The sequence below is a fragment of the Vipera berus genome, assembly GCF_964194415.1.
Source record: "Vipera berus genome assembly, chromosome: 13".
Taxonomy (NCBI): domain Eukaryota; kingdom Metazoa; phylum Chordata; class Lepidosauria; order Squamata; family Viperidae; genus Vipera; species Vipera berus.
The window spans coordinates 434,099-451,157 of NC_138216.1; the positions used below are offsets into that span (position 1 = coordinate 434,099).

Here is a 17,059-nt window from a genome sequence, read left to right on the forward strand (position 1 = left end):
GCAGCGGAGGGCGGGCCCGAGCAGGAGGAGGAGGAGGCCGGGCGTCGCACGCCCCCGCCCCGTCGCGCCGTCATCGGGCGGGCCGGGAGACGTGGCGGCGCCCCGTTCGGCTTCCCGGCGTGGGCCCGACCCGCAGGCGCGCTCGGCCCCGCCTCGGGCAGGCAGGCCTGGCCGCCGGGGAGGGGATGTCGCCGGCCAGCGAAGGCCCCGCCGCCGCCGCCCCGCCGCCCCCCGCGCAGGAGAGCAGCGGAGCGCCCGCCGCCCCCCGCATGGCCCGGCGGCCCGAGGTGCTGTGCGGCGCCGCCCTGGTGCTGGGCTGCGCCTGCCTGCTGGCGCTGCGGGCCTCGTGCAGGTGAGCCGAGGGAGCCCTGCGGGGGTCTCGGGGCGGGGGCCCGGGAGGCGAGGGACACGCGCGGAGACGACGCCCGCCGGGCCCTTCGGGGAGGTGGCCGGGAAAGGCTGCGGGGCCCCCGCCACGTCGCGCCTCTTCCTTCCTGGGCCGGTGGAGGCGCCGCGTGGGGCCTCGGGGCGAGCCGTCTTTTCCCGAGTGGGGAAGGCTGGGAGGAAGGAAGCGCTGCCTGGCCCGGGAGAGCCGTTTGGATGCGGCTAACGGGACTGGGGGGGGGGGCGTGAAGGCGACCCTCTAGCGCAGCTGCCTTTGGAAATAACCCTGCGGGATCCTCTGGGCCTGCCCCTCCGTTTTCTTCACCCTGTCTGCCCTCCGCGTTAAACACGTGCTTGAAAACTCTCTCTTGGCATTTTGGGAACGGAGGGGGAGAAAGGTCAGAGAGCCAGGGAAAGCTGCTGGTGGCTTGCCTCACCCTCCTACCCTCCCGCCTTTCCCAGGCCGGAGACCGGGATGGAGCGTTTCTTCTGCAGCCTTTGGAAGCTCCCTTCTCACAGGCCGGGGTGGAGAGTGAGGTGGGCGAAGGAGGCACCGGTTTCCCTGGTTCGGGGCCCCTACGGCTCCCTGATGGTGGGGCTGGCCTCGCTCCGGTGTTCAGTCCCCTGGCTTTTCGGGGGCCGAGCGTGGGTTTCTGTGGGCTGAGCTCAAAGGACTTTTCCTGCAAACGGGCCGTGAGCTGAAGAGCTGTCAGTGTTCTGCTGATCTTGGTTTCTGAGCCCCCTTCTCCCCTCCCACAGCCGTGCAAAAGATGTGACAAGGCCTGCCAAGCCTCCTGTCAGCTTCTTCCCTTCGACGTCACCAGTCCACGATCTCTTTCTTGGGCAGCTGGACCAAGCGGAGGACATCCGTCGCAGTTCGGAGATCTCGCTGGTTTTTTTTTATGCCCCATGGTGTGGCCAGTCAGCCGCCGTGCGGGAAGAGATCGAGCAAGTGGCAAAGAGCCTGGCAGATCAGGTAAAGGAGGGTGGCTGTGGTCAGTGCAACACCAGGCCTCGGAGGGGTCACCAATTTTGGTCCGCTGCAGATCCTTTAAGGCACGGCCTGCAGCTCAGGATCTCACCGATTGCTGTGTGTGTGTCTCAAAAATGCTTTCTGAATCAGCCAAGCCTTTTGCGCTTGCCTGTTTTATGTTCTTCCCCCCATAGGTGTTGTTTATAGCCATCAACTGCTGGTGGAACCAAGGGAAATGCCGAAAGCAGAAGCATTTTTTCTACTTTCCTGTGATATACTTGTACCATCAGAGGTGAGAGCTTCTGTGAAATGGATATCGGAGCTGTAATGGGAGGAAAAACGACTGACCATCGCGTAATCCCAGAGGCCTGAGCGAAAGGAGGAGGTGGGACTTGAGGGTAGCTCCAGCGAGGCTCTTTCCAATTCTGGTTTCACTTGCTGCGTCCTTTGGCTGTTGCCAGCCTTTTCTTCACTGCTGTTTGGGCCTTTCCAGACGCTCAGGCGGCTCTTTGGGGCCAGGCAGGGAGTTTCTGCAGGCTGAGAAGGCCATCGGGTTGACACTGAGCTCCTCTCCTCTCTGGGATGCCCAGCAACCTCTTGCCCAGCCAGGAGTTGGCTGCATCTTCAAACTGAAGAAACTGTATTAATTAATATTAATTTATATTAAATTCTTCCTTGGCAGACCCTCCTGGCCTTTAATGTTGAGGTTCTGCCTTTGCCAGCTCCAGCCATTCTCGGCGTAGGAATTTGATTTGTATTGGCAGATTCTGACACGGTTTTTGTTTTCTTCAATGGCAGCTTTGGGCCCATCGAATACAAAGGGCCGATGAATGCTGTTTACATTGAGAAATTTGTCCGCCGAGTGATGACTCCCCTCCTTTACATCTCATCTCAGTCCAGACTGCAACGGTTCCTCTCCAGTTACGAGGTAACTTACTCTGCTCTGGGGGTGACAGTGCCAGGCCTCTAATGTTGGGCCTCGCTGCTTTCAAAGGCAGTCCTGCCATCCTTCACTGCAAATAGCACAGCCGTTTCTTTTGAGGCTCCTGAAAATAGCAACTGGCTGGCATCTTCCCTAATTGGCCGAGTCCATTTCACAATGTTGGGAAAGAGGGCCATGGGTCCGGGGGAGCACGATAACATTCTGAAATCTCTGCATCCCTCCCAAAGTCAGAAACCCCCGTGAACTAAGGGAATCATTGGAGGAAATTATTACCTCTGCATTTTCAGAGCAGAGGCTTTAAACCCAAGGATGTATTTCTGCTTAAGGGATGGGGGAGGGGGGGTTGGGCACGTCACAGCTGGCAGCGTCTCAGAAGCAGCCCATCTCTGTGCAGTGAAGCGAAGGATTTCTTTGCAGGCAGTGCCTGCCTTCCCCCCCTCCTGCTCTCCCCAGTTTTGAAATTGTGTTCTTGTGCTTCTCCAGATGGACCAAGTAGACCAAGTAAGGGAGAGGAACAGGAAACAAATATCACCTGGCGTTCCAGTTACTGCTTATATTTTTGGTGTCTGCCTGCCTAAGCTGAGTTTGTGGTCTGATTGTGGTTTGCGGCTTTTCTCTGTTGCTCCCAGTCACCAGAGGGAGCCAGCTGGAAAGACACAGGCCTCTGAGCAGACGGGCTGGCTTTTCTGCCAGCTCTTTTTAGCTGCTTCCCTCCCCAAAATTTGCCCAAGTCAGGTTTTCATTTTCCCAGCTCTTGCAGCATTTGGGCAGTTGCTGGATCTTGCGCCCGGTGCAATTCCTTTTCGTAAATTGGGTGTTTGTAGTCTGCCTCCCCTTGCCCACTCTGGCCGGCAGCAGAGAGTCCGGCCATCTGCCTGCAAAGGGACTTGCCACGTTCATATTGTCCTGCCTTTCCTGTGCCTGTTGCAGCCCGGCGTCTTGGGCTACTTTGAGTTCAACGCTTCTCCCCAGCCCCCCGGCTACCTGACCTTCTTTGCTTCAGCACTGCACTCCTTAAATAAAGGTGAGTGACGGGGCTCCCCTTTTGGCTTGTGGTCTTCCTGGCTTTTCACTTTCAGAGGAGTCGGGGTAGGAATGGTTTTTATGGCGTCTGTGCTGCACCAGTTCAGGTTGTGGCGTGCTGCGTCCGCAGGGGGCAGGCGCTGCTTTCGAGAAGATGCCATTTTTTGGCCTCCATGGCAACAGAAGCAGCCTAGGTGACAAGGAGTGCAGCTAGATGCTCACTGGGGGGGCTGTTCTGCAGGGACTCCTAATTAACTCTGTTTGAACCTGAGGACAGGCAGCTCTTGTGGCCACTTCCTGCCTGGCCAAAGAAGGGAATGGTGGAGCTGACAGAGAATCTGCCTGTCCCGATTTGTCCAAGGACTGCAGGGCTCTTGGCTGCTCCCAGGCAACCCACAGCCTCTGATGCCCCAGGGGCCCCAGGTGGAAGTCAGAGGCTGGGAAGCCCCCGTGCTCTTCAGTTGGCTGGAGGCCTCTGCACCAGTCGCAGATCTGGGTAGTAGTCAGAGAAGGTGGACAAGCAGCCCTGCCTGCTGAGCGGGCTCCTGGGGAAAGCCAGCTGTGGCGCAGTTGTTGTTTTCTTTATGGGATCCCTGATGTATTCTGACAGATCACCTGGGAACCATTCACTTTGGGGTGATCACGGATAGGCTGCTTGCCAAGGAAATTGCGCTGACCGACTCAGGCACCATCTACTTGCATAGACACGTCAACGCATCCCTTGTGAGTAATGCCATCCCAGTTTGCAGCCTGGGAGCCAGCAGAGCCTCATCTTCCCCCAAGAACAGCCCAGCAGCTGTTTCTGGGCTCAACAGCAGATTTGCTGGGCAGAGGAATCATCTGTAAAGAAACAAAACTGTTCCTCTGAAGGGGGTCCAGGCAGGAGCAGCTTTTGAACAAAAAATTAAAGGTAAAGAAAGGCATCTCATTGCTGGAGGGTATGGAGTGGCAGACGTTGTTTCAATCAGCCCATAATCCCGTTCTGCTCAGCAGTTCCCAGGCTCAGAGCTGTGCCGGCTGCCCTTCCCTGTGACCTCCTGTGCCGGGTGGAATTTCTTGGGTGATCCTGCTTGCCGGTGGGCTCTGCTCCTATGAGCTATGCTGCCAGTTCCTTCTGTCGGGCACAGGAAACCTTCCTTCCCGGATCAGCTTCTTTGGAACCCTTGCAGGGGTTTCGTGCACAGTCCTGGGGTGCAAGAGCTGGGTGGGTAGGAGCATCTGCTGAGGGTGGTCTGCATCCCGTCAGATGATTGGTCCAGCTGCTCGTTCAGTGACTTGCTTGCATTACCTGAGAACCAACTCTCCTCTCCTTTCAGCTCTATCCCCATGAAACCCTGAATTTCACTGCTGAAAACGTTTGGAAGTGGGCCCTGGAGAACCGGGAGACCTTCCTCAACTGGCTGAGACCTCATGGGGGGAAGAGCCTCCTGCTGTACAATGAGCTGAAGAAGGGGCCGGCCCTTTTTCTCTTCCTGCCCTTTGACCCCCTGGCCGAGAGCCACCCTCTCCTGGATGAGGTGAGTGAGAGGGATGGCCTGGCATTGCCCGCAGGCCACTGGCTGTGCTGGACTGGCCCTTGGTGGCACAGCTGCCCCTTCTTGGTCCTGTGCTGGCCCCAAGCAGTGTCACCCGCGGAGAATCTGCAGTTCAGAAATTTGGGGTCCAAGCCATTTTTTGGCCAGTCATCCCAGAACAAGCCCAAGGGAGGAGAGGAGGCTTGGGATGGCTGCTGGTCAGCCTAGGCCAGGAAGAAGCCGCCTCTGCTCCCAGAGCTGCCTCTTGAGGCCGTGGGGTTCCCTGGTAGGAGCAGAGTCACGGTTTCCTCTTCTGTTGTCTAGATCTCCCAACTGGCCTTGGAGTACAAGAGCTGCAAGCGAGACCACCCCCAGTTCCTGCAGGGAGGGGGCTCCTCGGTGGCTGCGGGCCTCCACCTCCCCACAGCTGAAAGCGGCTCCAGCCCCCCTTGCTGCAACACAGTGTTGCTGCCCGCCCAGTGGCACAGCCTCTCCCGGACCCACAACGTCTGTGAGCTGTGCATCAATCAGACGGGTGGGGTGCAGCCCAGCCCCCTGGTGCGCCTTCACTGCAGCTTCATGGCCATCAAGGCAGCCGTGGACTCCTTCTACCTCAAGGAACGGACCTTCTTCCACGTCGTGTCCAGGACCGTTTCCTGGTGCAACGACTTCCTCAGCTTCTACAGCCCTTTCAGCTCCTACACTGCCTGCTGCAGGACAGTGAACAGGGACCTGCTGGACCTGGTCAGGGCCGAAGGGGCCTCTTTCCACCCGCTGGAAGTCTCCTCCGCTTCCCATGGAAAGAGCCGGAAGGAGGACGCCTCCGAGTCTCTTCCTCTCGTCGAGGAGCAGGCCGGCCTCTCTGGCTCTGCCATGGCCGGTCTCAGCTGCAGGACCAACAAGACCCTCAACCTCTACCTGCTGGACTCCAACCTCTTCTGGATGTACGCGGAGAGACTGGGGGCTGCTGGTTCTCCCCTGGTGAAGGAATTTGCTGCCATCGTGGACCTGAAGGAAGAGGTGCATTACGTCCTGGGCCAGAGACCGGCCCTCTTGAGAGCCAGCCTTGGTACGGCCTGCTGCCGCCCCTCCGTGGGCTCCATCTTCGCGGCAGGGGCGGGAGGAGGACGGCAGCCGAGAAACTTTGCCCAGGGAATGCTGCAGTTTCTCTTCAGCGCCTTCCCTCCTTTCCCGCAAACCTTTTATGCCGTGCTTGATCCCAAGGAGATCCGGAGCAGATCTTGCTTCCTTGACCCGCCGGGAGGACTGGGACGTCCCCCTGATCTCCTGCCTCCTCCTTGCAGAAACCTTCATCCGAAACTACACGATCCTGTACAGCCCCTTGAAAAGGCATCTAGTTGGTGACCCCCGGCCCAGCCAGGCCCACCCGCAGCAGCACCTGGTTCAGGAAATCACCACCAGCACTTTCCACGAGCTGATCCTGAGGAGCCCAAAGGTGATGCTGGCGCGGTGCCCAGAGCTCCTTCTGGGGGCTGCTTTGCACCCCAGCTCCCCCCTCCCACCGCCAGGACCTTCCAGTTCAGGGATTTGCACTTGGGGAAGAGTTTGGCCAAAGCACTTGGGAGGAGCTGTCCCTGAGACGGTCTCCGCTCTCCCATGAAAGGAGGGGCTTCCTTCCCAGGCTGGGGAACATGGGGTCTCCTTCCACTGCTGCCTGTGTCACCTCCTGACCTGCCTTCCCTCCCCCCCCCAGGCTGTCCTGCTGCTCTATTATGCCCCCTGGTGCGGCTTCTGCGCATCTCTCAGCCACATCTTCATCCAGCTGGCTCGGATTCTGCCCCCACCACGCTTCATGGTGGCCAGGTAGGCAGGCGTCGCCTTCGTGCTCCTGGAATCCGAGGGGATCGTTTCCTGGTGCCAAAGAGGGAAAGGCGGCTACCTCACCCCCTCTGCCTTGGGGCTCTTGGTGCCATTTAGAGGGAGCTGGAACCTCTGAGGGGGCCAGTGGGTCTGGGCACCTGCCTGACTTTCCTGTCTACAGCCGGGACCCCTCCTGCCTATTCCTGGCCAAGTCCCTGCTAGGAAAGTGAGGAAAACTGGGGCACAAAGGATCTCCCTCTGAAAAGTCTCCTGGGGCCCCTCCGTCCCCTTTCCTCTCCTGCCCTTCTACAGAGAGAAGGGGGAAGCCATCAGGTGTGACCCCTAATTGGTAGGTGCTCTCTAAAGGTTGTTTCTCCTGTTGCTTTGCTCATTTTTGCCAGGTGTGATTTGCATACTGCAGGAAAAATCCCAATTGTTTAAATCCAAATGAAGCCATTTTGCTTTTTTGTCTGTCAGATATTTTGAGCAGAGCTTGCTGATGCTTGACTTAGCTGCACCGGTTCTGCCCAAAGGTTTGCACCCCCAGCCAGTTGCTGTTCCCTGGAAACGAGGGTGCCGAAGCCTGCATACTTCTCTGTTTTAACAGGATTGACGTTTCTCAGAATGATCTCCCCTGGGAATTCATGACGGACCACCTACCCAACATCCTGTTTTTTCCTCATGACCGGCAAGTAGCACATTTTGCATCTGGATTGTGAGGTTTTCATAGGATATACGTATAATATGGGAAGGAAACTTAGTATGTTAGATTGAGTAAAAGCCTTGATTATCAGAGAGAAAAATGTATTGCAATTGTACAAGCAGATAACAGAAGATAAAACAGCAAGCAGATTCCCAGGCTTTTTGAAAATTCATGAAAACTCTCTAGTTCACAACCTAGTCTTGTAAATTATTAGCATAAAATACTGCTTTTTTTAGAAAGCAGAATTTCAGTGCAACAAGAAACCAATTTGTATCTGAAAGGGCTGCCTGCTTAAAAGCAATATTTTTGTTGCTGTTGCCTCTGAATTAATTCCTGGTAACTGTCTGGAAGGGACGCGGTGGCTCAGTGGGTTAGGACCCTGAGCTTGTCGATCAGAAGGTCGGAAGTTTGGTGGGTTGAATCCCGAGTGCCATGTAACAGAGCGAGCACCTGTTACTCGTCCCAGCTTCTGCCAACCTAGCAGTTCGAAAGCACGTAAAAATGCAAGTAGAAGAATAGGGACCGCTACGGTGGGAAGGTAACAGCGTTCCGTGCACCTTTGGCGTCTAGTCATGCCAGCCACATGACCACGGAGACGTCCTCGGACAAGCGCTGGCTCTTCGGCTTTGAAACGGAGATGAGCACTGGCCCTTAGAGTTGGAAACGACTAGCACGCATGTGCGGGGGAACTTTTACCTTTACCTTTAACTGCCTGGATGAGCAGTTTTCTTGGCAAGGCTGACCATTGCCTGCTTCCTAGGGTTGAGAGAGGAACTGGCCCAAGTCACCTAGCTAGGAAGAATCAGAACTCGTAGTCCCGTTTCTAGCCCGGCGTCTTAACCAATCTGGCTGCCAAAGCCACACGGCCATCCCTGGGACACCCCACAGGTGCCATTGTGCATAGAAAGTCGGCCAGAGCTGCTTTCTCCAGCCAGGCAACGCGGTGATTAAGTGGATGACAGGTTGCCCGAGGTGAAACCCAAAGTGCGGACTTCCTGCTCACTGTCTTCCCACCCTGGGCTTTGTGATTAAACACCGGCATTTTAAGGGGTGGTTGCAGAGAGCACAGGAGAGCAAAACTGGGGGCCAGAGGCTGCTTCTGCCCCCACCCCTTACAGTCACCTGAAATGCTGGGGGCTGGGAACACTGACAAGTTCAGCCACAATTAATTTAATTGTTGCTTGTGGCAAACGCCGCTCGCCTGGCATTTCACCTGTTGCAAAGTTGTGAGGAGCGCTGGCCCAGCAGGATTGTGGCTTGGACCTGCAAATTGAAGGGATCCAGGACTTGCCAGCTGGGATCTTGGCCTGATGTTGGGCAGGATGAATAAACAGCTGCTGCTCTGGTGGTTTTCTCAGGATTCCACAGCTGCTGCCGTCACCACCCAGAGCCCACATTTCCTGCCCTTCTGCTCCTGGAATAGAAACCGGCAGAGCAGCTCCCTCCCATCTTCAAATCCTCAGGTGGATTCTTGGGAGTCCTACAATGGCCTCAGAGATCAGCACCAGAAGCCAGACTCGCCCCAAGCTGGGGATCCCATCCACACTGCCCTCCTAGCTTAGCACATTCAAAGCCAAGGGAGGGACGTGCCGGGGGGGGGGGGTTGCGCCGCTTTCTCAACCCAGGCACTCATCAGCAGAAGGTTATCCAGAAGAGATCGGACAAGCATTTGTCTGAAAGGGTACAGCGTTTCCTGCTTGATCGTGGGATTGCACCAGAAGACCTCCAAGGTCCCTTCCAACTCACTCCATTATTCCACCCTTGACCCTTGGTGCCAGCCAGGCTCACCCCTCTCTTTGCTCTCCTAGGAAGGACCAGACTTCCAAGTTTCCCATGACTTCCCTGGTTAGTGTGCCCAACCTCCTGAAATTCATCCTCCGCCACTCCAGCCCCCCCTTCCTGGCTGCGGGTTGGGGGCCCGGACTCTGGCAAGAGACCGACCTCCAGCAGGCACACATCGCCCATCTGGAAAAGGAGATCAGGCTGCTGAAGGCTGAGATCCGGGCCCTCCACCAGGCCCAGGGGCAGCTGTCCGAAACCCGGAGCGAGAGCCAGCGGCTGCAGCGAGAAACCCACGTCCTGAAGCAGCAGCAGAGCCACCGGGAGCAGCTGTGCAGCCAGAGGAGCTGGCAGCTGGAAGACCTGGCCGAGAAGCTGCGGAAGCTGGCCGAAGCCTCAGAGACCCTCCTGACCGAGAACGCCTTCCTGAAAGTCCTGCTCGCCATTGCAGAGAAGCATCGGGCAGCAGAATCGGGCCTGGGACACAGCCTCCCCCCCGAGGACGCCGCAAGCCTCCCCCCCTCTGGGCAGGACCCCTTTCCCCAGGTGGAAAAGGAGGGGGCTGGCCCGCTGGACTCCAGGGCCCCCGCAGAGCACAGCAAGGAGAACTGGACGGAGTAGCTCTGCTGAGCCTGGAATGACAAGCCAGACAAATCTGGAGCAGAGAGACCTTTATGCAAACTTTATTGAAATGTTGTTAGCCTCCCTTCTTTTGCTGGACTAGAAAAATGAGAGTATTTTTTTAATGAGTCATGGACCCCAAGTGGCAGGTCTCGGGATCTGTGAAATTGTCAAATTGCAGGGATTGTTCTTTGCACTTTAAAATTGCACTAATTTGTTAGCTTTTGTATCAATTTAACCTAAATTAAACAATTTGGAGGGTGCCCAAATGAGGCTTCTCTTTTCCCACCCACAAACAAGGTAAGATTACTCCATAAGTGTTTTTCCTTCCTCTGCTCAAAATTGGTACCAGATTTACACAAAATGTTCAACCTGGTTACCTTCAGGATTTCTTTTTAGAGAACTTCCAGGAGTGTTAATTACACATTTAAGGAGTGGGGAGAGCAAGGGCTTCCACCCCATCGTGTCCCCTTACTCTGTGCCTGGCACAGTGGCTCTGCCTCTTCTGGCTGAAGAAGCCTCCGACTTGCTCTGGGAGAATGAAATAGGTAGTGTGTGTTGGGGGGAATTTCATAAGAAGCTTTCAGTGGCAAGCAATACTTAGGCGGTTGGGGGTAACAGGATGGGGTCACCAAAATGCTAGCCATGAACAAAGGAGGGGGAGCTACAGGCAAAGGCTGTGCAAAATGCCCCCCCAGGGGTCTCCAGCTTTTTTATTTACTGCATTTTGGCAGCTGGTCAGAGGGGCCAAAATGGGGGATTCTTCCCCTTGCAGTGTGTTGCTTAGGCCAGAGAGAGAGAGGAAGGGGGGCCCTTGTTCTGTGAAGCATCAGGGTCTCCCTCGGGCCATAAAAGCACAAATGGAAATGGTCGAAGATACTGGGAGGAGGGCAGTGCTCTCCCCTGGGTGCTTGGCTGGGTACTCAAAGAACCCCCTTGAAGAGGCCGGGTTTAGCTACAAAAATACACTCACTGGGAACAAGTGCTAAGCTTCCCCCACCCCACAACCGAGAGTGGAACTCGGTGCATCCACAGGAAAGGGCTTTCTACCCTTTTGCTGCACACACCCCAATCCCGGCCTCCCAGCAGCCTTCTGACTGCACCCCAAAAGAAAAGCAGTCATCACTGGCCACGGGGGGGGGGGCTGTTCCCCCAAGAACACCTTCACCTCGGGGAGAGTAGGCTCCCTTCATTTGATTATAATTCCCATCCAGGCAGCATTAGCAGGTCCTCATAGAAGTAGGTCCCGTCTGCACATTTGGGCCCCTATTAAAGCACACGAACGAAACAGCTTTGCAGCTACAGCTGCCAATACAAGCACTGATCATCTGTCCTAGAACACAAGACACAAGTCCAACATCCCCCCCCCCCACCCCGGGTTGGTTTTGGAGAAATCCCTGTAGGGGTCATGCAGCATCGCCTAAATCTAAGCATGGCTCACGCCCAGCGTGTTGCTTCTTCCCAGTTCCTGGAAAAGTGACACCGGCTTCCTCACACATTCCGCAGCTGCTCACATTATGTCAGGGCTCAGTGGGCAATTCAAGTAGCAGGTTGAATGGGACTCACGCTGCGTCCCCACCTTGTGCCAGAGAGGGAGAGGCATGTCATGGAGCAAGGAGGGTCGTCTTCCCCACGCATGCATGGCTGCGAGTGGCCAAGCGTTCGGCAGAGTGGTGGGTGCAGCCCTGCGTGGTCCTTCACAGTCCCCGTGGGATTTGCAGCCTGTGGAAATCCCGCTAGCCGTGTGCCTTGGGGCCACCAGGGCTCAGCTTGGCCTTACTCTCTGTGCAAGGTCCCCGTGCAGAATACTGGACCAGGAGGAAGGGCTCCTTGGATTCGCCTTCGCCCACGATGCTCTCCTCATCCTCCGACTGGCTGATCCTCTGGAGGCGCAGGTAGCACCAGCAGCCCAGAATCAGGGCGCCCAGGGCTGCGATGGCGATGAGGATGACGATGACCGTCACCACCCCCGTGGTGGGGCTGTGGTCCATGATGGACATGGTGACCGGCTGCAAAGGCGCCTCGGCCCTCTCCTGGCTGGCAGCTGGTCCCTCGCCAGAGGAGGGGGGGGCTCAGTGCCTGCAGAGGCAGAGACCGGTTAAGCCACGAAGGGCCGCAGGGCCCCCTCAAGGACAGCCCCGCACCCGGGGGCTCCAACGACCCCACCCCCAACGCAGCCCCCAGAGGACGGCTCGCCCCCTCCCCTTGGAAGGCGGGGGGGGGGGCGGCGGGGCAGGACGGGGAAGACTCCGGCGGGCCCTGGAAGGCGGGGCGGCGGCGGGCATCTCGGTCCCCGGCGGAGGGCGGAGCGCACGTGCGCTCGCAGGCCCGGGCAACCCCCCCGCCCCGCCTGTCTCGGCCAGCCCCCCCGAGCCCGGGAGCAGCTGCGCCGGCCCGGCCGAGCCGAGTGCGTCACGGCGCTCCGGGGCAAAGGCGCGCGCTCGCCGCAGCCGAACAAAGGATCCCGCGGCGCGCCCGCCCGTGCGGCTGCCGGGCGAAGCGGCGACCGGTCGCCGATGGGGCAGAGGGCCCGGCCCGACCCGGCCTCCGCGGGCGCCCCGGGCGGGCGCAGCCGAGAGGCGGGCTGGGCGCAGCAGCCGCCCTTTGTTCGCCCAGCGCGGGGACGGGACGACCGCCCTGCCGCCCCCCGTCCGCCCTTCCCGCCCCCCGCGGCTCACCAGGGAGGGCGCGCTTCCGCCCGGGGAGGCGTCGAGCTGGAGCCGCGGTCCGCCGCTCTCCTCCTCCTCCTCCCGGCCCGGCCCCTCGCGCGCCGCGGCCCCCGCGCAGCCAGCATGCCGGAGCCGCGGAGAGCCCGCACTGCCGTCCGCCGCCTCGGCGCCGCCTAACGAGCAGCGTCGGCGGCCAATGGGCGCGGGCGCCGGAGCCCGCTTGGCAACAGCTGACGGCGGGGGCGGGGCGGGGGCGGCGCGGCCGGCGGGCGGGCGGGCGGGGGGCGTCCCGGGACGGCGCCGCCGCTCTCTCTCCCTGCAGCCGCCCCGAGCCGACGGCTGTGGCTTTGGCGCTTTGAGGCTTTTCCGGTGCCTCTTCCTTCGGTGGATCCTTTTTGTGGATCTCCCGCGCGTGGTTCCACCAGCATCCACGGTCTCTCCAGGATCTTCTTGATCTGGCGAAGTCCAGAGCTTCCTGCACATCCTCAGCTGCCTCCAATGAGAAGAAAGCCTGAGGACCGCAGGCAGCCCCCCACCCAGCCCCTGGGGAAGGGGCAGGGGCTTCCACAGGCCCAGAGCCAGCTCGGAGGCCGAGGTCCTCCCTCCTCCCTTCCTCCCTGGGTTTCACTTTTCAAGGGTTTTGAAATAATTTGAACCAGGCAAGAAAACCGGCTGGCTGTGGCACCTCTCCTTCCTCTGCTGCAGAAACCGGAGCTTCTCCGGAGGTCCCACGGACGAAGGCAAAGGCTCCTTCTGGTATTCCGAGCTAACCTCGAGCAGGAGGGACGCAAGAAGCCCAGCCTGCCTCGGCTCCCCTTGGAATTCTCCTGACCAAGCTTCCCGTGCCGGAAAGAACCTCAGAGCTGGGAGGTGCAGTCAGAGCTGACCATCATGCTAGTCGACCCCCTTTCCAAGATGATGGCCGCTGGGCCCAACCGTCCAGCTTCATAGCTATGACTCCGCTTCTTACCTTTCCCTGCTCAACCGTTTGTCTTCCTGGCTACGACAGTCTCTGCCCGGTGAGGCTCTGTTGAACATTGGAGAAAGGTTGCTTCCTTGTTCTACTGGTTTGCACCAGGTGACCTCAGAAGACTCACTGGCTCTGGTAAAGGCTGCGAATTGCATTAGTGAGGGACCAAGACAAACCCAAAGGCGGAGAGAGACCATAAAGAACTCACCAACCTCACATGTATTTAGCTAGAGGTGATCAAGGCACCTTCTGGGGTGTACTTATTAGCGGCTTGTTTGGAGAGAGCCGTTAACTGGTCCCTGCTTGACTTAGAATGTTAATGTTGACAGTTTCTCTTTAGAGTGATTTAACATAGCTAATTTTAAACAGGAACTGTATTTTAATTTCTCTGCCTTGTGACCAAGAGAGATTTGACTGCTTTTAGTAGCTTTATATTTAGAAAATGCCTGATGAGGAACCGAGTCTGCAGTGCAGAAAGAGGATTTGTCTCAAAGGTTTCAGGAGAATATTCTTAATCAGCAAGCACTGACATTTATCTCTCTCTGATTCACTGGGCACCCCAAGTGTGTCAGGGCTGCCATGGTCAACAGAGCAAGTCAGTGATTAGACTTTCATCCCCGTCTGCTTTCCCAGAGCAGATCTGAGCAGGTTTACTGCCCAAGATTAGGAAGTCACAAGGCAAAGAAGCGTCTGCCCAGAATTCAACACCCCGGAATTGTGCCCCCTTCGGAAGTTATTCCAAAGGTTCAAATCCTGGGTCTCCTCCACCCCCTTTCGGAGTGGACAGCTGACTCCCTCCTTGCAGATTCTGCTCCCTTCTCCAGGCTTAAAGCATTTCCACCCTTTACAGCAACTGCCAGAACTCCAGTCGATGCCCCTGAAGTCTGCAAAAAGGGGTGGGGGGGTGGGCTCAGGCCTTGGATGCCTCTGACAAGGCCACAGAGAGAACATTGCTCCAGGAGGTGCCAGTGGGAGGGTGACTTGGTGCTGCCCTTGGTCCTTATCCCTGGCAAGGAGGGGAGTCGGCTTCTGCTTTGGGAAGGAAGGGGAGACATCTTGGGTTTTGCTTCAACAGGATACCTCATCCATCTTTCTTGTTTCTAAGAAACAGAGAGGAGAGCCTCAGCTGACTGACTGTTCTCCCTGCTTCCTTCGAATAAGGACTGTAGGTGGTCATTCTAAAACTGGTCAAGTAAATCCTCTAAATCTGGAAAGACGTTATTGCAAACTCTACACTGATGGAACTGCCGTTATGTAATCTTGGGTTTTGCCCACGGCGGGACTGGTTGTTAACAAAAGTGGCCTTCTGCCCAGGGAAGCCGTGCTCAGTAGCTTCCCTTCCATATATGTACCTCCATTAAGGCCTTTTGATGCTGTTTTGAAGGAACATGCAGCTTGTGCCACAACTCTGCTTCCCACGGGAAGAGGAGCCATCGCTGCTCACCCAACTTTTACACCGGCAAGTTCCAGGAGCAGCACTTTGCCCTGCCTGCACGCTCAGAGCTTCTCCAAACCCACCTAAGAAAGAGATCTGCACGAGAGTCCCCTAGAGCCACTCCGTTTTGAGACTCATTGCCTGGATGGCCTTCTTTGGGGTGCCCAATCAAAGACTGTGGGGTTTTTGCCAACGTCTCCTCAATCTTCCTTAAAGGATTGGATTATTTGCTTCTATAGGAAGATTTTTAAAAATGCTTTTCTGTTAATGTTGGATTGTATTGTACTGTTATACTACGCTATTTTTGTGTGTACTGCTACTATGGAAGAAGTTCAGTGTGGCATATTATTTCAAACAAACAAAAGATAAAAAAATAAAGACTAAAACTGTCCGTGTCTCCACTCTCAGCAGAGAACACCAGGCAGCCATGGAGAGAAAGGGAGTCATGCAAAATCTGGTTTTGCACATTACAGCCTCAGATAAATGATGAACTTGGACACACTTGCTCACATAGACACAGGCTTCATTGGAGACGCTTCCTGGCCTCTTTGCTTTTTCACATAATGGAAGCTTAAATTATTTATCTTTTCTCTCCAGCAGAACAGGCTGGGAAGAACTCCCTCTCTGCAACCAACTTCTTGGCACAGCTGGGAAGGCAACATGACTGGGGGGGGGCGGCAGTCTTCCTTTGGGAGGGGGGGCAAGGAAGCTTCATGGCCGTTCGAGCGAGAGAGCCCTCAACTTCCTTCCTGTGATTTCATGTGCAGGAAACTGCAGGCAGAGTATTTTTAGAGATGGCTGACATTTCACGATGCTCACAGAGAGACCAAAGGTATTTTATCTGCAGGAAATGCAATGGACAGCAAGAAGACCCCACAGGTTCTTAGCAAATATATGCTCTTTAGCAAACAGGAAGAGAATATCAGAAGCCAAGGAAGTCAATTTCACTGACTGGAGTGAATTTCAAGCACCCCAAGGGAAGATCTGGGAATAAAAGCCACCACTTCTGCCATGCTTTTGATCAAGCTCCTGCCAAGCATTTACCTGAGTGCTTATGTCAACTGGGGGCAGCTCTCCTGGACTAATCCCCTGAGCCCCCAGGGCCCTTGGGTGGCAGAGCTCAGTGCTTGATGGGGGGGGGGCTATCCTCTTGCCCCATGTGCGTTTCTGCAGCATCATTAGGGGAAGCGCTCCCTGACTCAGAATGGAGGCCTCAGCATCACCGCTTTCTACTGGGTCTTGTCAGGATGGAAAAGGATTGAGTGGCAACTTCAGAGAGCTGCAGGAGCACAGGTGGATTGATGGGCTACTCCAAAAGATTGCGGCTGTCCTGGAAGACGGGCCCAGCTGGCTTTTAAGCCCACATCATAGCAGCCCTTCCAGCCTCTGCTGGAGAAGCAAAGGCCATCTGGCCGCCATCTGGAGTAGAATTAAGCAAAGACAGTGGCAGAAGGACCGCGTCCTCCTTGTGTTCAATGGAAGATGGACTAAATGTTCTTTAGATGTCCCACCGAGCACCAAGCGTTTGGGGAGCAGTTCCTTGTTTCCGGCTTCAGAGAGGAGGGGCTTGAGGATTCTTCCCAGTTCAGCATAGTCTCTGGGAGTGCAACCTGCAGAAGGGGAGGTGGGGATGACCCACACTCACCTTCCCCAGCCTTCTTCCAAGAGGGAGCCTGTGAAACAGCTTGTGATGGGGGGGGGGGCAGGGTTGGCTCCAGGCTCCTAGCTCCAGCTAGGAAAAAACGGGTCAGTTGTCAGGAAAGGAAGGAAGGAGGAATGCAGGCGCTTTAATTAGCAGGATAATCTTTTTATGGAAGTCTGAGCTCAGCAAAGCAGAGGGGGTGAGAGGAGAAGAGGGTGGGGGGGAGTATAAATGGAAGGACTGTGTGAGGAACAAAGTGGGGGTGGGGAAATGAAGGCAGAGGAATGCAGGCGGCAAGGAGCCCTTAATTGTGGGGCACCATCCAGCTTGCCCCATTTTAAGCCACACAATTACAATGAGATGCTCTTACTCCCCCGCACCCTCCCGTAGGGTGACATATTTCAGGAGACACGGCGCATTCAGAAATCTGCTGGTCCTCAGGAGGCTGCAGGTCACTTGCATGGCTGTGCAATCCTGCCCGTGAAGAGACCCTCCCCGTTTGCCCAGTTGAGCCTCGGTTGTTGATGGCTGCCAAAGCAGAGAGGCCCACCGTGTGTCTCCAACACATCTCCAGGAGGAACC

General features: G+C 56.6%; 2 protein-coding genes across 2 annotated transcripts; one reads left to right on the forward strand and one right to left on the reverse strand.

Moving 5' to 3' along the window:
• The first annotated feature begins 137 nt into the window (after window positions 1-137).
• Window positions 138-10,024, forward strand: TXNDC11 (thioredoxin domain containing 11). Its single transcript, XM_081338424.1, has 12 exons — window positions 138-352; window positions 1,144-1,360; window positions 1,552-1,649; window positions 2,156-2,285; window positions 3,231-3,324; window positions 3,934-4,046; window positions 4,640-4,840; window positions 5,162-5,906; window positions 6,142-6,293; window positions 6,552-6,661; window positions 7,266-7,350; window positions 9,174-10,024. Exons 1-12 carry the CDS (start codon window positions 186-188, stop codon window positions 9,759-9,761), a joined length of 2,700 nt encoding a protein of 899 aa, XP_081194550.1. The 5' UTR covers window positions 138-185; the 3' UTR covers window positions 9,762-10,024.
• Window positions 10,025-10,272: 248 nt separating this feature from the next.
• SNN (stannin) lies at window positions 10,273-12,655 on the reverse strand. Its single transcript, XM_081338425.1, has 2 exons — window positions 12,440-12,655; window positions 10,273-11,840 (listed from the first exon to the last, which is right to left on the reverse strand). Exon 2 carries the CDS (start codon window positions 11,759-11,761, stop codon window positions 11,498-11,500), a length of 264 nt encoding a protein of 87 aa, XP_081194551.1. The 5' UTR covers window positions 11,762-11,840; window positions 12,440-12,655; the 3' UTR covers window positions 10,273-11,497.
• Between the last annotated feature and the right edge of the window lie 4,404 nt (window positions 12,656-17,059).